This window comes from Scomber japonicus, chromosome 1 (assembly GCF_027409825.1).
Source record: "Scomber japonicus isolate fScoJap1 chromosome 1, fScoJap1.pri, whole genome shotgun sequence".
Classification (NCBI taxonomy): domain Eukaryota; kingdom Metazoa; phylum Chordata; class Actinopteri; order Scombriformes; family Scombridae; genus Scomber; species Scomber japonicus.
The window spans coordinates 11,667,929-11,685,027 of NC_070578.1; the positions used below are offsets into that span (position 1 = coordinate 11,667,929).

The 17,099-nt window shown below is 40.8% G+C and overlaps 2 protein-coding genes across 2 annotated transcripts in view; one reads left to right on the top strand and one right to left on the bottom strand.

Annotated features, from left to right (window-relative positions):
• The window catches only part of adcy7 (adenylate cyclase 7), a 30,209-nt gene extending 25,360 nt beyond the window's left edge, over window positions 1–4,849 (top strand). The window contains exons 22-26 of the mRNA XM_053319206.1: window positions 201–347; window positions 575–682; window positions 983–1,097; window positions 2,860–2,984; window positions 3,528–4,849. Of these exons, the coding sequence (XP_053175181.1) occupies window positions 201–347; window positions 575–682; window positions 983–1,097; window positions 2,860–2,984; window positions 3,528–3,674 (642 nt within the window). The 3' untranslated portion in view covers window positions 3,675–4,849. The remainder of the gene's footprint in view (window positions 1–200; window positions 348–574; window positions 683–982; window positions 1,098–2,859; window positions 2,985–3,527) is intronic.
• Window positions 4,850–4,906: 57 nt separating this feature from the next.
• On the bottom strand, window positions 4,907–13,284 carry brd7 (bromodomain containing 7). The gene is made up of 17 exons (XM_053317833.1): window positions 13,206–13,284; window positions 12,635–12,828; window positions 12,416–12,509; window positions 12,262–12,322; window positions 11,998–12,142; window positions 11,615–11,725; window positions 11,045–11,211; window positions 10,154–10,268; window positions 9,870–9,945; window positions 9,394–9,501; window positions 9,154–9,289; window positions 7,911–8,022; window positions 7,767–7,811; window positions 6,861–6,924; window positions 5,671–5,814; window positions 5,294–5,425; window positions 4,907–5,078 (listed from the first exon to the last, which is right to left on the bottom strand). Exons 1-17 carry the CDS (start codon window positions 13,252–13,254, stop codon window positions 5,011–5,013), a joined length of 1,821 nt encoding a protein of 606 aa, XP_053173808.1. The 5' UTR covers window positions 13,255–13,284; the 3' UTR covers window positions 4,907–5,010.
• Between the last annotated feature and the right edge of the window lie 3,815 nt (window positions 13,285–17,099).

Sequence of the window (17,099 nt, forward strand, 5' to 3'; positions counted from 1 at the left end):
AATAATTCAAAGGAACAACATACTTTATAAAATTTTGCACAGAATTGCAAACTGATCTTTTATATTAGCAGACACAACAGAACTAGTATGAGAGGTGTGTCTCAAAATTAAACTTGCCCTCTTAAAACATAACAGTCCCAGTCACATCGTTGGTAAAATGATTTACTGTGCTACTTGTGTTTTGGATTTTGTCCCAACAGGACCTCTACTACAAGTCCTATGACTGCGTGTGTGTGATGTTCGCCTCGGTGCCAGATTTCAAAGAATTTTACACTGAGTGTGATATCAACAAGGAGGGCCTGGAATGCCTGAGGCTGCTCAACGAGATCATCGCCGACTTTGACGAGGTCAGGAAGACAAAGCAGGAGGAGAAAGAGCTCTGTTTCATCCTCATCCCTCCAGTCTCACTGGTCACTGTTTATGTGCAGCAATCAAACGCTAACTCAGCCACATTCCAGATGTTTCCCTGATGATAGGGCTGAAAGAGCGGAAGAAATAAATACTGTAAATGATAAAAGCTGATGAAGTTCTAACATGATCATTTCTGTATTTTGTTTTTTCTCTAACTCAACAGTTGCTGTCCAAACCAAAGTTCAGTGGTGTGGAGAAGATCAAGACAATTGGCAGCACTTACATGGCTGCTGCAGGGCTTAGTGGGACTCCTGTTCAGGAAAACAATCAGGTAGAGTAGCTGCTCCTATAGATCACAGTCAAACCCGGGTCAGATTGGTCAGATTATGTTTCCAATCTCATATTTTTAAAACTCTATCACATTTCTTAAATTATGTTATCCAAAGTGCTTTACCACTAAACAATACAACACGCACTAGTGATTTTGCAATAACGGTGACTCTGCATGACGCATATTGACTCAACCGTGTTGTGTTTAAAGTGCTATATAAATAAATAATGTTGAAAGCTGTTGACGTGTCATAAACACAAAGCATTCATAACGAAGCTGTTGAATGACATGTTCTTTCAGGACCGGGAGAGGCAGCAGGCCCAGATCGGCATCATGGTGGAGTTTGCCATAGCTCTGACTGGCAAGTTGGACGGCATCAACAGACATTCCTTCAATACCTTCAGGCTTCGTGTGGGTGAGTGTGCTCGGGCCGCTTGGCAGCTTCAGCATAGACCTTTCATTGACTGAACGCCGCGCTGCACTGTATCCAGCTCTGTTAGTGCTGACACAATAACCCAGCAGGTTTCTCTGCTTACACTGTGCATGACTGGCATTGAGTTAGTGTTCTTGCACTGAGAGCAGATGCATTCACTGATGCTCCATTATAAAAGTGTCATGTCTGAGTGAGCCCATCTTTATATGCTAATGTAATCCTTGACAGGAATTTGCTGTATACAGTGTCATTAGCAGGACTGCAGCACAGTATCCTCCTAACGTGGATGGTCAGTGTGAGTCTGCCTCACACACTGACGTCATACTCGAGCAATGAGACAGAAAAAAATCCCCTCTGTGTGTGTTGTGTTTGCGGTCCCGACACAGTCATTCTCAGCCAGTTGATTCTGAGCAGACATCTCAGACAAAAGTTTGGTTAAAACATTTACATTTTTAGGAGATAAAAAACATACGTAACACAAACACTTAAAATGTGGCTCAGAGCAGAATGGTTTTATCAGCTGTTTCGTCAAAATACTTTGTGAATGAGAAACTAAAGCCACTAACTCTCCAGAAGTCTGTTTAATGAAAAGCTATTAAAGTGTTTAGAAGCCTCGATTGTGTTTCATGTTGTATTTGATTTAAAGTCCCCCTCCACTCAAAAAATGTCTTTTTTCTTCCTGTTACATTTCAACATTTGAGGATTTGAACTGAATAACTGGATAGGAATAACCCTATCAGACACTAATTATTAGTCAAATTAGAGTCTTTTCTATACATCTTAAAATATATTCTCCTATAGATGTGTACAAAGCAATAAACAATATACTTCCTGGAAATATTCAAAAATAGTTTTTTAACAGAGTTGGGGGTTATGATCTGGGGGGGGGGGGGGGGTTCTATTTAAAACATCAGCGGGCACACACAACATTAAAAAGTTTGTGTGTTTGTGTCTGTGGAGTGAGGTTGAGGAACAGATTGGGTGTGGAGCTCAAGCAATGTCCAAGCATGACCCAGTTTAAAACACAAGCGGTACAGGCAGGTATATATATATATATATATATATATATATATATATATATATATATATATATATATATATATACACTGATTGTTAATTGAGTAGTGGAGAAGGGGTAGGTTTAATAAGCATATGCTTCATCCTACTCCTTTTCAGACATGTTGGGTTCACATTATTATTGTTCTTTTCACTACTTTCATTGGTTTTGTTTGTTTGTTTCTCAGATTACTTTTTTTGTGTTACTCATACATGTTCCAAATAAAGCAAAGCAAAGCATAGATGCAAATTTCAGCTTTTGACTATTTTGCTTGAAATTTGCTCTTCTCACATTAACTTCAGCTTGCACTAAAATTCAAGGTATAATTGAACCTTGTAATCTGAGAAAAAACAAACTCATTATCTAAAATATATTATTTTGAAAATATATTGAAGCAAATCCACAGAGTTTTTGGTGTGATTCACTTATGTGTGAATTCTTGTATTTACATTTTTGCATATTACATTTTTGTGTAATCTCTGCTGTTCTGACTCTCAGGGAATGTGTACATTGATGGATCTCATTTTTCTTTGTGAATGTAATATTTCATTCTGTTGATGTTGTTGCTTCACCACAACACAGTGTCTTTTCTCTAACTGGATAGCATGCAGTCCATCATGAAATACATGAGTGTTTCCCCCCTCGGTTGAACTTGAGCTGTGTGCCTCTTTTTTTGTTTTTCCACAGGTATTAATCATGGCCCGGTGATAGCTGGAGTGATCGGCGCAAGGAAACCTCAGTACGACATCTGGGGCAACACGGTGAACGTGGCCAGCAGGATGGAGAGCACTGGGGAGCTCGGCAAGATCCAGGTACATTCAGCACAGTCCGACCAAAGCAAACAGCAATATTTCATCCGCTGTTCTTAAAGGTCAAACATTCACATGTCAGTTCTCACATTATCGTGAGAACTGACCGTCTTTACTGCAAATCTCAACACAATCACAGCTGGATTTACACAGATCCTGTTTCCAACGCTGGCCCAGATTAAATTTTCTTTATCTGCCTTAAGAGTGATATAAAAAAAAAATCCATTCCAATACTTTGACAGTCAAGGGAACATGTGATGAAATTAAAGTTGTGTTTGTTTTTCAGATGAAATAGCACCTTATTGCTCTGTGGATTCAAAGCACACCATGCTTTAATTTGAGTTAGATCAGTGCAGCCTCAGATAATGGCATTATTCCCAAACTGTAATTCTATCATAGTGATTATACTATAGTCATATTAAAGGTGTAAATTGATACATGTATTCATTAAGCAGAGTCAGGTGTTAGTAGTTTGGGGATTTGGGACTGTTATGTTCAGTCTTCTCAGCTGCAGGTGTGCGTTACGTCCTCTGTGTCTGCTTCCAGGTTACAGAGGAAACATCCGACGTGCTGCACAAGCTGGGCTACTCGTGCGACTGCAGGGGATTAATCAACGTCAAGGGGAAAGGAGAGCTGAAAACCTTCTTTGTGTGTACCGACATGAGCAAGCAGCAAGGTATGGGGCTGAGCTGAGGCCAGACAGCCACAGCCAACAGGACTGGAGATAGACTCATGTACACAAATCAAGAGTTTACACACTGCTGCACGCCACAAGTGTTGAGACAGACCTGACTGTAATACAGCCGTGTTCCTGTCATGTCGCTGAGTGAGAATAGTAAGAGGAACTGCTGCCTCACTGTGTGCGGACGTCACACTGAATCAACGCTTTGTACTCGGGACCTGTTGGACAGAGGCATGTGTCGTTTCTGGGAGGGATGGACAGTACGTACCATCACCGTCTTTTTCTATTCGCAACACACATCTGTCCAGTGTGTGTGAGACCTGTCACTTTTGTACTTTTTGTCTGTCTTTAACTTAGATGTTGTTTGTGATAGAAAAAAAACGTGTATTATACTAATGCCAAATACACTCATGTCATTTTTGTAGACCTCTTGTGTCCTTTAAAAAAACAAATCAATGGATTCTGTTTGGATCATATTTTTAAAAACCCGTCAGGTTGTCCTTTTTTGAGAGTAGTAGGACACTCTGCTCTCTTACTGTGTAATGAGTGAAACACGTGGAGCTGTTTTAGAGTCACAAACATGCTGAACAGGAGATATACAACACTCTGGGACGTGTTCAGATAACAAAACAATTCAAATCATTAAGTTACTATATTGTCACAAATAATACACCTCTGATTAGAGCCCCATAAGTTTAAATTCTGGTGTAACATTTTTTATGTGAGTATCTTTTAGGTTCCAGCTGTGCAGTTTGGCAATAGTAATAACAACCATTTAATAATAGTACTTATATGATGAGATATTTGAGGAGGAAATGCATAAATCCATGTGCTGTCTGTTTGTCATCTATTTCTTTATTCTGCTCAGACAAGAAATCAATTGTCATTACTTTAGCTGCTGTCTGCATATATGCTGCAATGAGGGAAACCTGTGGCGCTCTCCTTGGTGTCCTTAAGTCTGTGTGATCCAACATCCTGCCTGCTGTGAATGTTTTTCTGGCTCCAGCTCAGGTAATCACCTGAATTGATCTGGATCGCTCTCTGTGCCTCTAAAAACTTGATTAGTCTTGTGGCCTTACTATGACCGTCATCTTGTCTGTAACTGTGGTTACATAATCATGTATTGGCCTTTATGTGAACAAATGTGACATTGAATTTTGTACAGTTGCAGAATGTAATAAATGTTTTCTTAAGTCTGTGGTTTTGCCATTTTCTATGATTCACAACATCCAAGGTTTTTGGGTTAAAAAAAAAGACGTTTATTGATTGAAATGCATACAAATGTCACACAAAAAGCACCTTTTGTACAAAACTGATGTTATTAAACTGTGAGTGGTTGGAGTTTCATTATACAGCTGCAACAGGAACCGCATCCTGACTTGACAAGGTCTCCATCGGTTCAGACATCTCCTGCACTTTAAACAATAACAAATATTATTAGATGTGCTTATGCTCAAATATGCTGAACTGTACAGTGTCTGTAAGCTTAAGTTAGAACTTAATATCCCAATCTTATGTCACACTAGAAATGGAGGTATATTTATTTCCCAACTTTTAGCATATCTTTGCCATACTGCATTTCCAGCATGTAAAACTCAGAGGTTGAGCTGTTGGTGTGGTGAGGTGTTACCTGTTGTGAGGTCTATGAAGGGTTCAGGAGGTAGAGCGACACCCATGGCCTTCCTGATGCCGTACACGCTGCTGACGTCACATGGGGCCACTTGGCTTGTCAGCGAGGCCAAGTTCCCTGTTACCTTCTCAGCTGCAGACCAGAGGAAACGTGATCAAGACAACAGGACATAATGAATTTGTCTTCCTCAAATAGATTCCTCAATATTGTTGATTCGAATAAAATCAGCATCTGACCATCATTATTTTTTTTAAGCTAGAAGACAAACTGCATCTGTATCAGAATGCTAAAGAGGTAAATTAAGTATTGTTCGAGGTCTACGGCTGGCCACAGCTTCAGTCGGGGAACAAAGGGGGCCATGCATAGGGGCCTCTTACCTAGGTCCAGCTCTTTTGCAGTCGGGGCCAGCAAGCAGATCATGTTAGGTGGCTGCTTGGCACTCAGACGCTCCTTCTGTGCTTCCTGCAAGTCACGTAGGAGCTTTGTAGTCTCGTCCAGTTTCTTCTGGATGTGCAGGGCCTCTATGATGGGGGAGAGAAAGACCACACACACACACACACACACACACACACACAGTTGGTACTTCCTCTCATATTCATTCTTTATAGACCCTGATTTTTCCCTTTTTTTTACTACATTAATATCAAAGAGGGGGAGAAAAAACACTTTGGGCAGTTAGAATGATTTAGGAGGACAGATAATGGGATGCTGAGTGCTAAATGGCCCTACTAACTGCTTCCGATGAGAGCTTTCTTTAAATCACCTCAATATATATAGCTCGTACAGTAGAGTGTAATTAGGAATTTCTTTGTTCACATATTCCTTTCAGACACGAAAAGCACAAACAAGGTTCAGGGATCAGAGTCCCACTCATCTGTCAAATTTGTGATGATTCATGAAAAAGTTAATTATTAAAGTAATTAGCTATTAGTTATTGCAGAGTTTTGGTTTTAGTGTCAGATTGTGAACTGTGGACACCATGAGACATTTGATGTGTTTACCTTTTCACTTGTTTCTCATGGATTTGGATCTATGTGACTGATTTACACTCTTTAATGCTAAGTGACAACATGATGACTTGGATATGCAACGTAACTGTAGTTGCAACAATCGAAAATCTGGATCATAAATCACTTAAGCCAGAAAACATGTCCTGTGAGGATTTGCTGATTTTGCAGTTTATTGTCATTGTAAGGTAAATATATTGCGGGTTTGCAGGCTGTTAGTCAGAAGAAAAGAAAATTTTAAAGTTGTCACTTTGTGCTCCAGCAAAGTTAAACTGGGCATTTTCATCTATTTTTTGACATTTTACACACAATGATTAATTAATTGACTGATGATTGACAGATTAGTCTAAGGGGTTAGGGAGTGAGCTATCAAACATCTCTACTTTGTGTCTGGCTGGAGATTTTTGTTGCATGTCCTTCCTCAACTTTTTTCCCACTCTCCCTGTCAGCTATAGAATTAAAGTATAAAAAAGTGCCTAAAAAGATGACTTCAAAGTTAGATTCACATGCAGTTAGTTGTAGCCCTGAATGTAACAAACTAAATGTGTTGGCAGTTTTACCCGCAGTCAGCTCCTCAGTCTCCAGCAGGCCTGTACCAGGACGCAGGAAGTTGGGTTCAGTTACCTACAAGACACAAGACACAGGAGGGGGGGTTGAGGTGGGGGGGCGCACGCACACACACACACACACACACAAACACACAACGTGTTTAGTCAGATTAGAAAAATACATTCCACACTGGACAGCTGACGCTCGGACGGAACATCCAGGCCTTTTGAAGCCTCTTTAGTCACGCTGCTTCTTCGCTCCAATAAAAATCAAACGTAATGAAAAGCTGCAACACCCGAGCAGGGGATGAGAGTAAACTGGAGAGCGGCCAAGAACAGCAAACAGCCAGGACAGAGGGTTGCTGTGTGCCTGGTGGAGGGGCCTCGACTTCGGTTTCCTCCGCTGCTGTGAGGAGCGATTGAGCCGCGCAGCCAGCGGGCACTAAAAGAAAACACGGGCCTCTCCAAACTCTCCAATAGCGGGGGCCTTGAGTGAGTAGCGCTGCTGTGTTTAGAGGGGAAATGTTCTTTCCATGCGTGGATGGATCGCGGCTAAAAGGCAGGCCCCTGCTATGTTGACACAGCTGGTTGATGCAACAGCCATCTGCAAAAGCCATCTATGATGACAAAATGAAATGAGAAGTATCCGCACACGAGGTTGAACGCAGGAACACGTGCTCGGCGCCAAACAACGGCACAGCGGGAGCTCACACATCACATCAAACACTCACGAGGGTGAACGGCTCCGGTTTTGCGTTACGCGGCGCCTGCTGATATTTCTCACTATGAACTTGATATCATTTCCATTTCTGCTGCAATGTGACACATAAAGTACAGAAGCCGTTTATCACTGTGGGGGGGGGGGGGCAGAGCGGGTTTATATCTGGAATTTAGCTCCAGATTTTGTTTTCATCTCACCTCCATATCATCCTTGTCCTCTCGTGTATTTGTTGGCTCCTGCAACTGAAAAAAAGAAAACATCTCATTCAGTCAACTGACGTTCTTTAGTTTGTGTCCTCTGCTGCTAAGCTAAGTAGTAAAGATATCACAGGAGGTGCTTACTGGCTGTGTCTCCTTCAGGGTTTTTGAATGCTCTCCATTTGTCATCGCATCCAGAAGGTTGTCTGCCAGTTTGTACACGTATTCATCCGATTTGGCCAGGAACCCTGTCATGCTGCAAATACACACGTGCAAACATTTAGCACTCGTATTCTAAGCAGTTAAGTACGGTTAAAAATCACAATCATTTGCTGGCTGCGAATAACGAGAGGTCGATATTGACTCTGCTGACACTTGGTGAGGCAACAACTGAACCTCCTACACGCTGAAATAGAAACATATGCTGCAAACAATTAATTACACACACTGGAAAACAAAGGTTACTGATGCTCCGTGAAGAAAAAGTGAAGGATTGAACAGAAGACACAGCAGTGACCTAACCGCAGAGTAAAGTTAAACTAAATAAGTGCTTTCCGCTGCTATGACTCAACAGATGCAATAAAAAGCAGACACACACACACACACACACACACACACACACACACACACACACACACACACACACACACACACACACACACACACACACACACACACACACACACACACACACACACACACACACACACACACACACACGGTGAAGCCGCATACACACAATACATGTCCTTTGATGGCCTTGCAAAAACTGAATGTTTCCAAAGATTTATTGTAGTTCAAAAATGTAGTAAAAATACATGTGATAAGTCTGTTCAAAAGATTAAGACTGACTGCCAGAGGAAGCTGGCTGAGGGTTTTCATTCTCTTTTATGCTTTTTGGACACTGAAGCATAATAGAAAGAAAGGCATTTAACTCTTTCTATGTTGTTTTCTTTCAGTATATTTCTTTACTTTGGCAGAGCAATATGTTAAATATGTTTTTAAAAAAAGTGGGACATGCTTGATTACCACTGCAAGCAATCAACTGCCCTACTCTGCTATAAAAAAATGGAGTATTGCAGTTTGTACAAGTACAACAGAGATGGATGCCGTTCAGGGTCATAATTACATGAGTGTGACCAAGTACAGCTGCTGTTACTGCCTCTGTAATGACAGCCCTGATGAGACCAAAGTGTAAAGATTGATGGGCTCAAGTCAGGTTGACGTCATGTCTACGGCTGACAGCTGACCCTCCTGCAGACCGAGCGAACGCAGTGGAGGAAAAAAAAGAGGAACATCTGGAGAGTAATCAACCAGGAATGCCTGAAGTGACGTTTTGTGTGAATGCCACGGAGCTCTGGTGCGTTCCTGGTCATACTGTACATACCTGTCTGAGCCCTGCAGGCTGGACTCTTCTCCATAGAAGGCATAGATGAGGTCAGAATCCTCCTTGCTGATGTTGGCGAAGCTGGAGTCGTAGGTGGGTGCGTAAGAGGTGAACGGCCCGTAGTTCATGTAGGACACTGTTTGATACACAGACACAGACACACACAGACACACAGCTCATTATCACTGAAGCAGCAGAGAGGAGAGATCCAAGTTATTGGATATGCACACAGTCCAGTACCTGGAGTGGTCCTGTTCCTTTTGTCCTCCCTGAATCCCTGCAGGGTGTTCACGCCGGTCTGCAGCCGATTGGACATCATGCCCAGCTTCACGGGACAGTAACCCACATCTGTGACAGCAAACACTTATTTTATCCAACTTTCAAAAATACTTCCTCAAACTCTTTTCATTATTGATTAGTCTGCTGATTATTTTCTCCATTGATTTAGTCTATGAAATGTATGACAATGGGGAAAAAAGGTCACAGAATCCAAAGATAATGTCAACCAATTTTGTCTAATCAGCACTCCAGCATTCAAATATTCAGTTTAAGCTGAAATTTTCACATATTTTGCTTAAATTTTTTTTTTAATTAAATGTGTTAAACTTTTTTATTATAATTTAATTGATTATCATAATAGTTGCTTGTTGTTTTTCTGTTGATCAACTTATAATGGACTAATTACTGAACGCTATTCAGGTCCCAGATGGATTTACCTCCTGCTGCAAGATCTGCTGGATTGAGAATAGCCAGAGTGGTGGAGCCGTCAGCCTTCCGCCTCGCAAACTCCAACTACAACAATCAAAAGACATTTTTTAGTATGAGAATTGACTTGGTTGTATGTGTCATGGGTCTGACTTAATAGCTTAAAAACAACAGATGCTGTATTAGACTGAAATCAAATTACTCAATTACTTTTTGTGCCATCACTCTGAAAGATATATATTTTTTAATGTCTGTTTGAAAAAGAAAAATCCAGAGTTTAATTCTGGTTCCTCACATCACACTGGAGCAGTCTGTTGGACAGCTTTCCTCCAGACTCTTCGATGACCTTGCGGATTTCCTCAAGCTCTTTCTCTGCCTTTGCCGCTTCGTCCTTGGAGTCTTTGTCCTGTCTGTAAAGGAAACACACATTGAAAGACGACAGATGAGACATTCTGACCATAAATGGGGAAAAAAGGTTTTTGTAGTGTGGTAAGAAAAGGAAGCATGCACACAGTATGAAACACTGCTTCCTGTGTGAGCACTTGTGTTCACTGAAGGTTAATTCTTTGAATAGTATTGATATATATTTTTTAAACAACATCGTCTTTTGTGAGGCACAAAGGAGCCTGCATCAAAGTCAGTACAATGGAGGTGTTTCTCAGCTGTTCCTTGGACAGTGAATCATGAGCAACACGTGATTTTAATTGTCAGGTTGTCTTACATCACTGGGCAACAGAGCAGTGATTTCAAAGATGCACGGCCACGAGAGAAAACAAGACGCAGCATGCTGTAAGGCATTCCTCACATTCTCAAAGCTGTGTGGAAAGCTGATTCACTGCAATGGAAAACATGCTCTCACTGACTGACACTGTGTACTGACAGACTGGGAAAATGTTTCTATCAATGTGCTACATTGATTACTTATCTCTGTCTTATCATTAATGACGGGTCACTGATCATTTCAGCTTTTATTTCAGACTTTAAAACATGATTTGGCAGAAAAGCTGGAAACTCGCGTTAATGGACTAATTTAAAATAAATAGATAATTAAATAGATTGTTCAAGAGCCGGAAGAGCATTCATCCATTTCTGGACTGACACATCTGTGTAAGATCTCTGGGATATCATTTGTGTTATGTTACACTAAGACTGCGACTTAAGGAAACAAGTCAGCAGGTTAAAGGACCTGGGGGTGCTGGGGGTCTGGGAGCGCTCGCTGCCGTCTGAGGTTGTGGGTCCCTCTTTTTTCTCATCCAGGCTGGTGCCACCTTCCTCTGTCTTCCCAGGCTGTTTGGCAGAGGGGTCGAGGCCGGACATGAACTCTATGCTCTGCTTCAAACTCTCCAGCCGCTCCTACAGGAAAGACAACGAGAAGTTATTCACTTTTTCCACTTTGGATCAGGAGTGAGCTGAATCACAGGAGACAAACAATTACGCCTGATAAACTGGTTGGCAGCTGGTTGGTGATGATGATGCTGTATGTCATCCCTGTGAGGACAATTTGAGGCTATCTGCTGCCCCCATCTGTTGCAGAAAGGTAAAACCTGCTACACTCACATGAGTGCAGTTACATTTGTTAATTTAAATCATGTTGAATACAGTAAATACCTTCCAGATTTGAACTAGAAGAGTGTGTTTTTCTGTTGAAGGGTCTTTCTTGCTATTTTTCACGTAAACTGATCATACATGGCTCCAACATAAACAATGCTACACCTTACTCTTTTAAAGAACGTATCCTGAATCTTCAGTTTCATACCTGGCTTAAGATCTTCATCCCAGAGTGCAAAAGTTTCCGAGCAGCTTTGTGGTAGATGGTCTCAGGTTTGTTGTAAATCATGGCATTTTCACACATGATCCTGAAATCAGCCTGCGTCAACAACACATCGCACGTCAAACATTTGACAAAAAAAACAGCCGTTATGAAACAAAATGAAGATACAAAACTTATGTGATGGTTGGTGCTACAAACATCCAAATTAAAAACTTTAACACTACTGTAGTATGACTTTATTATGATTCCAAAATGATAGAAACCCATGCACTATTAACCTATTCCATACTGCATTTATTTTATTTTATCCACGTGTGTGATTATTGGATATGCGTTATAACACTTCTGTACAGTGTAAACATATATACCTTAAGTTCATCCAACGACTGGTAGAACTCTTTCTTTACTTTGTCCTTCATTGTGCTGAAGTCCATAGGACGCTTGATAATTGAGGAGTAGCCAGGAGCAATGAGGTCCGTCACCGGAAATGTGAAAAACGCACTGGGGTCTTTCCTAAAGAGAAGACAGTTTATAAAACAGGGGGGGGGGTCAGTTTATAATACAATGAACAGCTCAGACAGAAAAAAACCATAACAAGAAAGTAAACAAACAATAAATAATCAAGGCTGCACCTTTGGAGCTGTCTGATGAGCTGGTTCAAAGCTTCCTGCAGAGGAGTTTGCTCTTTCTCGGCTGAAAATCAAACACAAAGCAAAGTCAAGGAATGCACTGAGAAGAAGTGACAACACAAAACTTCACACAAAACATGATGTGGGATTATTTTACCTTCCAGTTTATCCAGCTCTGACCGGACAGGAGTTCTGTTCTGTTCTCGGTCATCCTCTCCATCTACTTCTTGTCCTTTCTTCTTCTTTGTCATCTTACAATATTTTAAAACAAAAACAAACTTTAAACATGAGGCCATGCAGACTATTAATTCCATAAAGTCAAAGGAGCATTATTGGCCATCTCATATAGAAGTAGCAGAAAGGGGGTTTCAGATACCTTTTTCTTTCCCCTGTCATCCTCTGGTGACCCAAAGCTCCTCTCTTTATCCTTCTTCCTTTTCTTCTTCTTGTCTTTCGGCTTATCGTAGTCCGCCGGCTGCTCTTCGTAAAAAGTGTCCCGACTGGAGCTCCCCGTCGTCACTTCATTACCGGACACTTTAAGGACCAGCTTCAATGGCCTCTCTCCGTACTCTACAGACACCCAACAAGCATTATTATTATTATAAGGCTGAGACTTCAGCTGACAGCGGAGGAGAGGCTGATAGAAACAATACCAGCTAATAGTTAGCTTAATCTACATAGCAAACATTACAATGAAAGTACAGCTACACGTAGCCTCGTTTTGCAATGTTATATCGCTGCTCTTCTGTTCATACCGCACAGAAGCATCCTAAAAGTGATACGAGGACAATAAACAGCTCATTTATCTCAGCAGCTATCTAGCGGCTAAGTCATTAGCTAGCACGGCTAACAAGCGCGGAAGCGGGTTATTCCACCACAAATATTTTTTACTAAAACATTAATTAGTTCAGGTGGATAGACGCTTGAGCTATCCGTTACTTAAATACCTTCATATCCGTGTTTTTCGGACTTGTGTTTTTTGTGCTTCTTCCCCATTGTTTGTGTTTTCTGGTTCTGTTTGTTTTCCGTCCCCGGTGCCGACAGGAAGAGCAATGCTGGGCTACACTGCCATCTACCGGTGGGGCGGTGACAACGTGAGGTGATTGTGACTCTCCTTATCGCCGGTAGGGGGGGTAATAAACCTATGATTCACCATGGACCACTAAAGGGCAGGCCCGCAAAACGTATTCTGACACGAGTATTCCTGTGAATGCAGATGTCTTCATTTCCATCTCTATCACCTCCCTTCAGTTCAGCTCAGCAGTAAATTCCTATTCCTCTTTATGCCTATTTCTCTTTCTCCAACTCCATGCTCAGCTTGTATTGCTTTCTCTTATTTGTTCTGAAAGAATAAAACCCTAAAGACATCAGACTTTGCAAAACTGTCCGGACCCACAGAGGACATACTCCATGTGTTAAATCAGTGCGGTACCCCTTCAGCACAGATTTATGTCACAGTGCTATTAAAGTTCCCTTCCACTCAACAATGTGTTTTGTTTTTTGTCACTTCACTGTGATGTTTGACCTTCACTGTGCAGAATAATGTATGTATAGAGTTTGAGTTTGATTTTTTACAGCCATCTGCCATTTGCCCCAGAAAAAAATATTTCAGTGGCACTGAGTAATTTAGAAATTAATACTTTTTATTGCATATTGAATGAATTACATAAAATACTATTCTAAAATTTGAAGTCAGTAGATTGATACAATAGTTTTAAAGGGTTGTTTTGAACTGTGTTTGACTCCAGCAGCTGGTATGCAGAGATAGCCTAACTTTCACAACATGGATAAAACATTCATTTCAGATGCATAGATTGCATGCTTTTCATGCCACCATTTGATTTGTAGTAAAAAAGAAAATGTATGGACTAAAAGAAAATCCTCACCCAAAGTGTTTTGATCATAACAGGAATTTGTACAAATTACATATTTGAATATAATGGCAGCTGGTGACAAAAATGTTTGGGGTTTGATGGTTGGTGGTCCTAGGGTTAGTGTCTAACAAACCGTAGCACCACTTCATACCGCAGCAAAAAAAAATAAAAATAAGAAAGGAAAACCAATCTAAAAACAACACAACACACTATAATGTTCCCTGGTTTGTCCCAGTATGGTATCTCAGACCCACTGAGAGAGGAATAAAAAAAATATTATTAGATTTGATAAAATGTCCATTTCACTGACATCACCTAAAGTTACCAGCAGTTAAAGCAGAGTTAATATAATAAGTTAATATGCGTAAAAAGAGATACCACCATATTGTGTCTTCAGTCCTGATTTCACTGTAATCTGTGTGTTATCCGTGTTACTGTCTTGATTGCTGCAGCTTTCATGTTTGCATTTTTAAGAGAGATGTTTTAGGTCTCGTGCCCTCGTCATTGTCCACACTGTTTCAGTGCCGACACTTTAAATCAGCAAACCACATCCAGCTAGCCAGCTCCGTTTATCATAACAGCAGAGGGAGAAGCTCTGGGTCTCAGCTCCTCCATCACCTGCTGCTGCTGAAGCTGGTCCGGCCCATGCTGCTTTATCCTCTTTTTCTCTTCTAGTTAAAGTCTTGTGAAATTATGTTTTTGTAGAGAAATTGCCAAATAATCTTCTTTAATTTCTGTGGCTTTAACGTCAACTCCCGAAACTACAGTCAGCAGGAGTTTGAGTGACAGCAGCTGATGGGAGGGTGTGAATGACAGCCAGAATTGTCCAATCACAGTATATTAAAAAACATAAAACATCAACAATTCGCTGCCAATAAAAGTGGGCGTGTCCGGGAGAGCTGTGCCAGAGCGATGTCGCTCTGAGCTGCGCCCAGGCGGGGAGTTCTGGTCCTCTGAAATGAGGCCAACGCTAAAGTAATTTAGAACTGCATTCTATCAAAAGGCCACCAGGGGGCAACCGTTTTGATGTCAAAAGGACTTCCGTCTCAATACAAGTCAATGGAGAATTCACCAACTTCTCACTTGATTTCTAACCTCAGTAAACGTTTTCAAAATGTGTTTATGGTCTCAATCGCTAGTTTAAAGCCTTCTTCAATGCAGTATGATGTTCATATGTTAAATTTTGGCCTCCCTGATTTTACATTTAACGATAAAGCAGGGTATGCATTAGGGCGTGGTCACGTCGTGATTGACAGGTTGATTGACCAATGTCCTTGAGATCCAGCCCTCGCAACTAATCGCAACCTCCTCGCTCCGCCCATGGCCCCGCCTCATGCCCATATAAGTAGAATCCGTGTTTTTATTTTTCCCAGCATGCATCTGAAATTTTCAAGATGGCGCTGCCTCGATTCGAAACTATTGGCTTCCGAGCAGCAGTCCACAAACCAATGGGTGACGATCACTGCTTGTAGAATAGCCTTGATTACTGCCTTGTATTGTTTAGTAGTACAAACCAGGTTGTATTTTCCAACAAAAGCATCTTTGATAAAAAAAATGACCACTACCATCCAATAGAGCAAGGCATGCAGAGTATGAGCATCTCCATGAGTCAGTTTAGTTCTCTCCCAGTTACCGCCCCCTGGAGGTTGGGTGACCCTGCATCGAGCAGCTACTCGCCATGAGTGCAAGGAGCACTGTTAGGATAGATGGAGGACAAGAGCGAGTTGACGCACCATTTTCCTTTCTTTTCTTTATAAGAACAATGGAAAACCGATATGAAGAGGTGGTTAATCTCCTTACTGCTTTAGAATATCCCAAGGGATATTCTAAATCGCAAAGTCAGACTCTAAGAAGATACTCTGCGAAGTTCAGAGTGTCAGGTTAGTATAAACTTTTTTTTTTTTTTAAGTGGTGGAGTAACAGTGGGTCTCCTCTCAATGGGTAACATTTTATCAGCCAGCCAGAAGGGTGTTATGCTCTACTGCTTCCTTCACATACATGTGAGGATGCCTGGTTACCCAAGAGGCATAGCATCATATTACTTTCAGTATACCAAATTTGCTCAAAAATAAAATTTGATCATACGTACATTTTGAGAACCAAAGAAAAATTAATTAAATTTCCTCTGTCTTACTCATGCAGATGATGAATTATATTATGGGCTCCGGAAGGCTGTCAAGACAATTTATTGCATATCAGTGCACGGTTTAATAATATGTTAATTTTATATTAATGTTCATTTTAATAATACTATAGCACAATATAATGGGTAGTAGGTCATTCTGATGGGTATTTCCTACTTGACAGGTTGTGCTACCCATGGTTTAAGCACAAGATAATGGGTAGTCGGTCATTCTGATAGAAGATACCCTACTTGACAAGTTGTCCTACTAGGGGTGTGACGAGATCTCGTGTCGCGAAACTAATTAAGGGGCGCACCAAAAAAAAAAAAAAGACGATCGGTTTTCTATCGTTCTTTCGCTCGTCATGTCTTCTTTTTATAATGGATCATGAACCTTGTTACAGCTTCTACCTGTTGAGAAAACCTCACAGAAGTGAGATGAGGGGCAGTGGTAAATTGACCTCAGGTCTCTACACTGAGAGCCTGAGGTAGGAGGAGCAGCTATGGAAGCCTAATGGTGCCAAAAGTAAAATGAGTCACACTAACAAATTATAACACAATTTATATGTTGTTCTCCTCGTGTATATATGTGATACAGGATTTGTGCAATTTACTTTTATTTCTGCTTTTTTATTAGCAATATGTTATAATTTGTGATAATTGGATTCTTTATTTAATTTATATGTATATATTGGAATGTTTCTACTCATTATAACTTACTTTTTAGTATTTGTGATTGTCTAACTTCGGTATTTATGGTTGTTATTTCCATAAATACCAAAATTATCCATCTATAAAATATCTATATGGGGAAACCTTGTGCTGCATACTGCATATGATAAAAT

Coding starts and splice junctions, on each gene's coding strand:
- brd7 (XM_053317833.1), bottom strand. CDS start 13,254: ATGGGGAAGAAGCACAAAAAACACAAGTCCGAAAAACACGGATATGAA. Junction 12,143..12,261: donor CTCATCAGACAGCTCCAAAG/GTGCAGCCTTGA, acceptor TCTTCTCTTTAG/GAAAGACCCCAGTGCGTTTT. Junction 5,079..5,293: donor CTTCATAGACCTCACAACAG/GTAACACCTCAC, acceptor TATTGTTTAAAG/TGCAGGAGATGTCTGAACCG.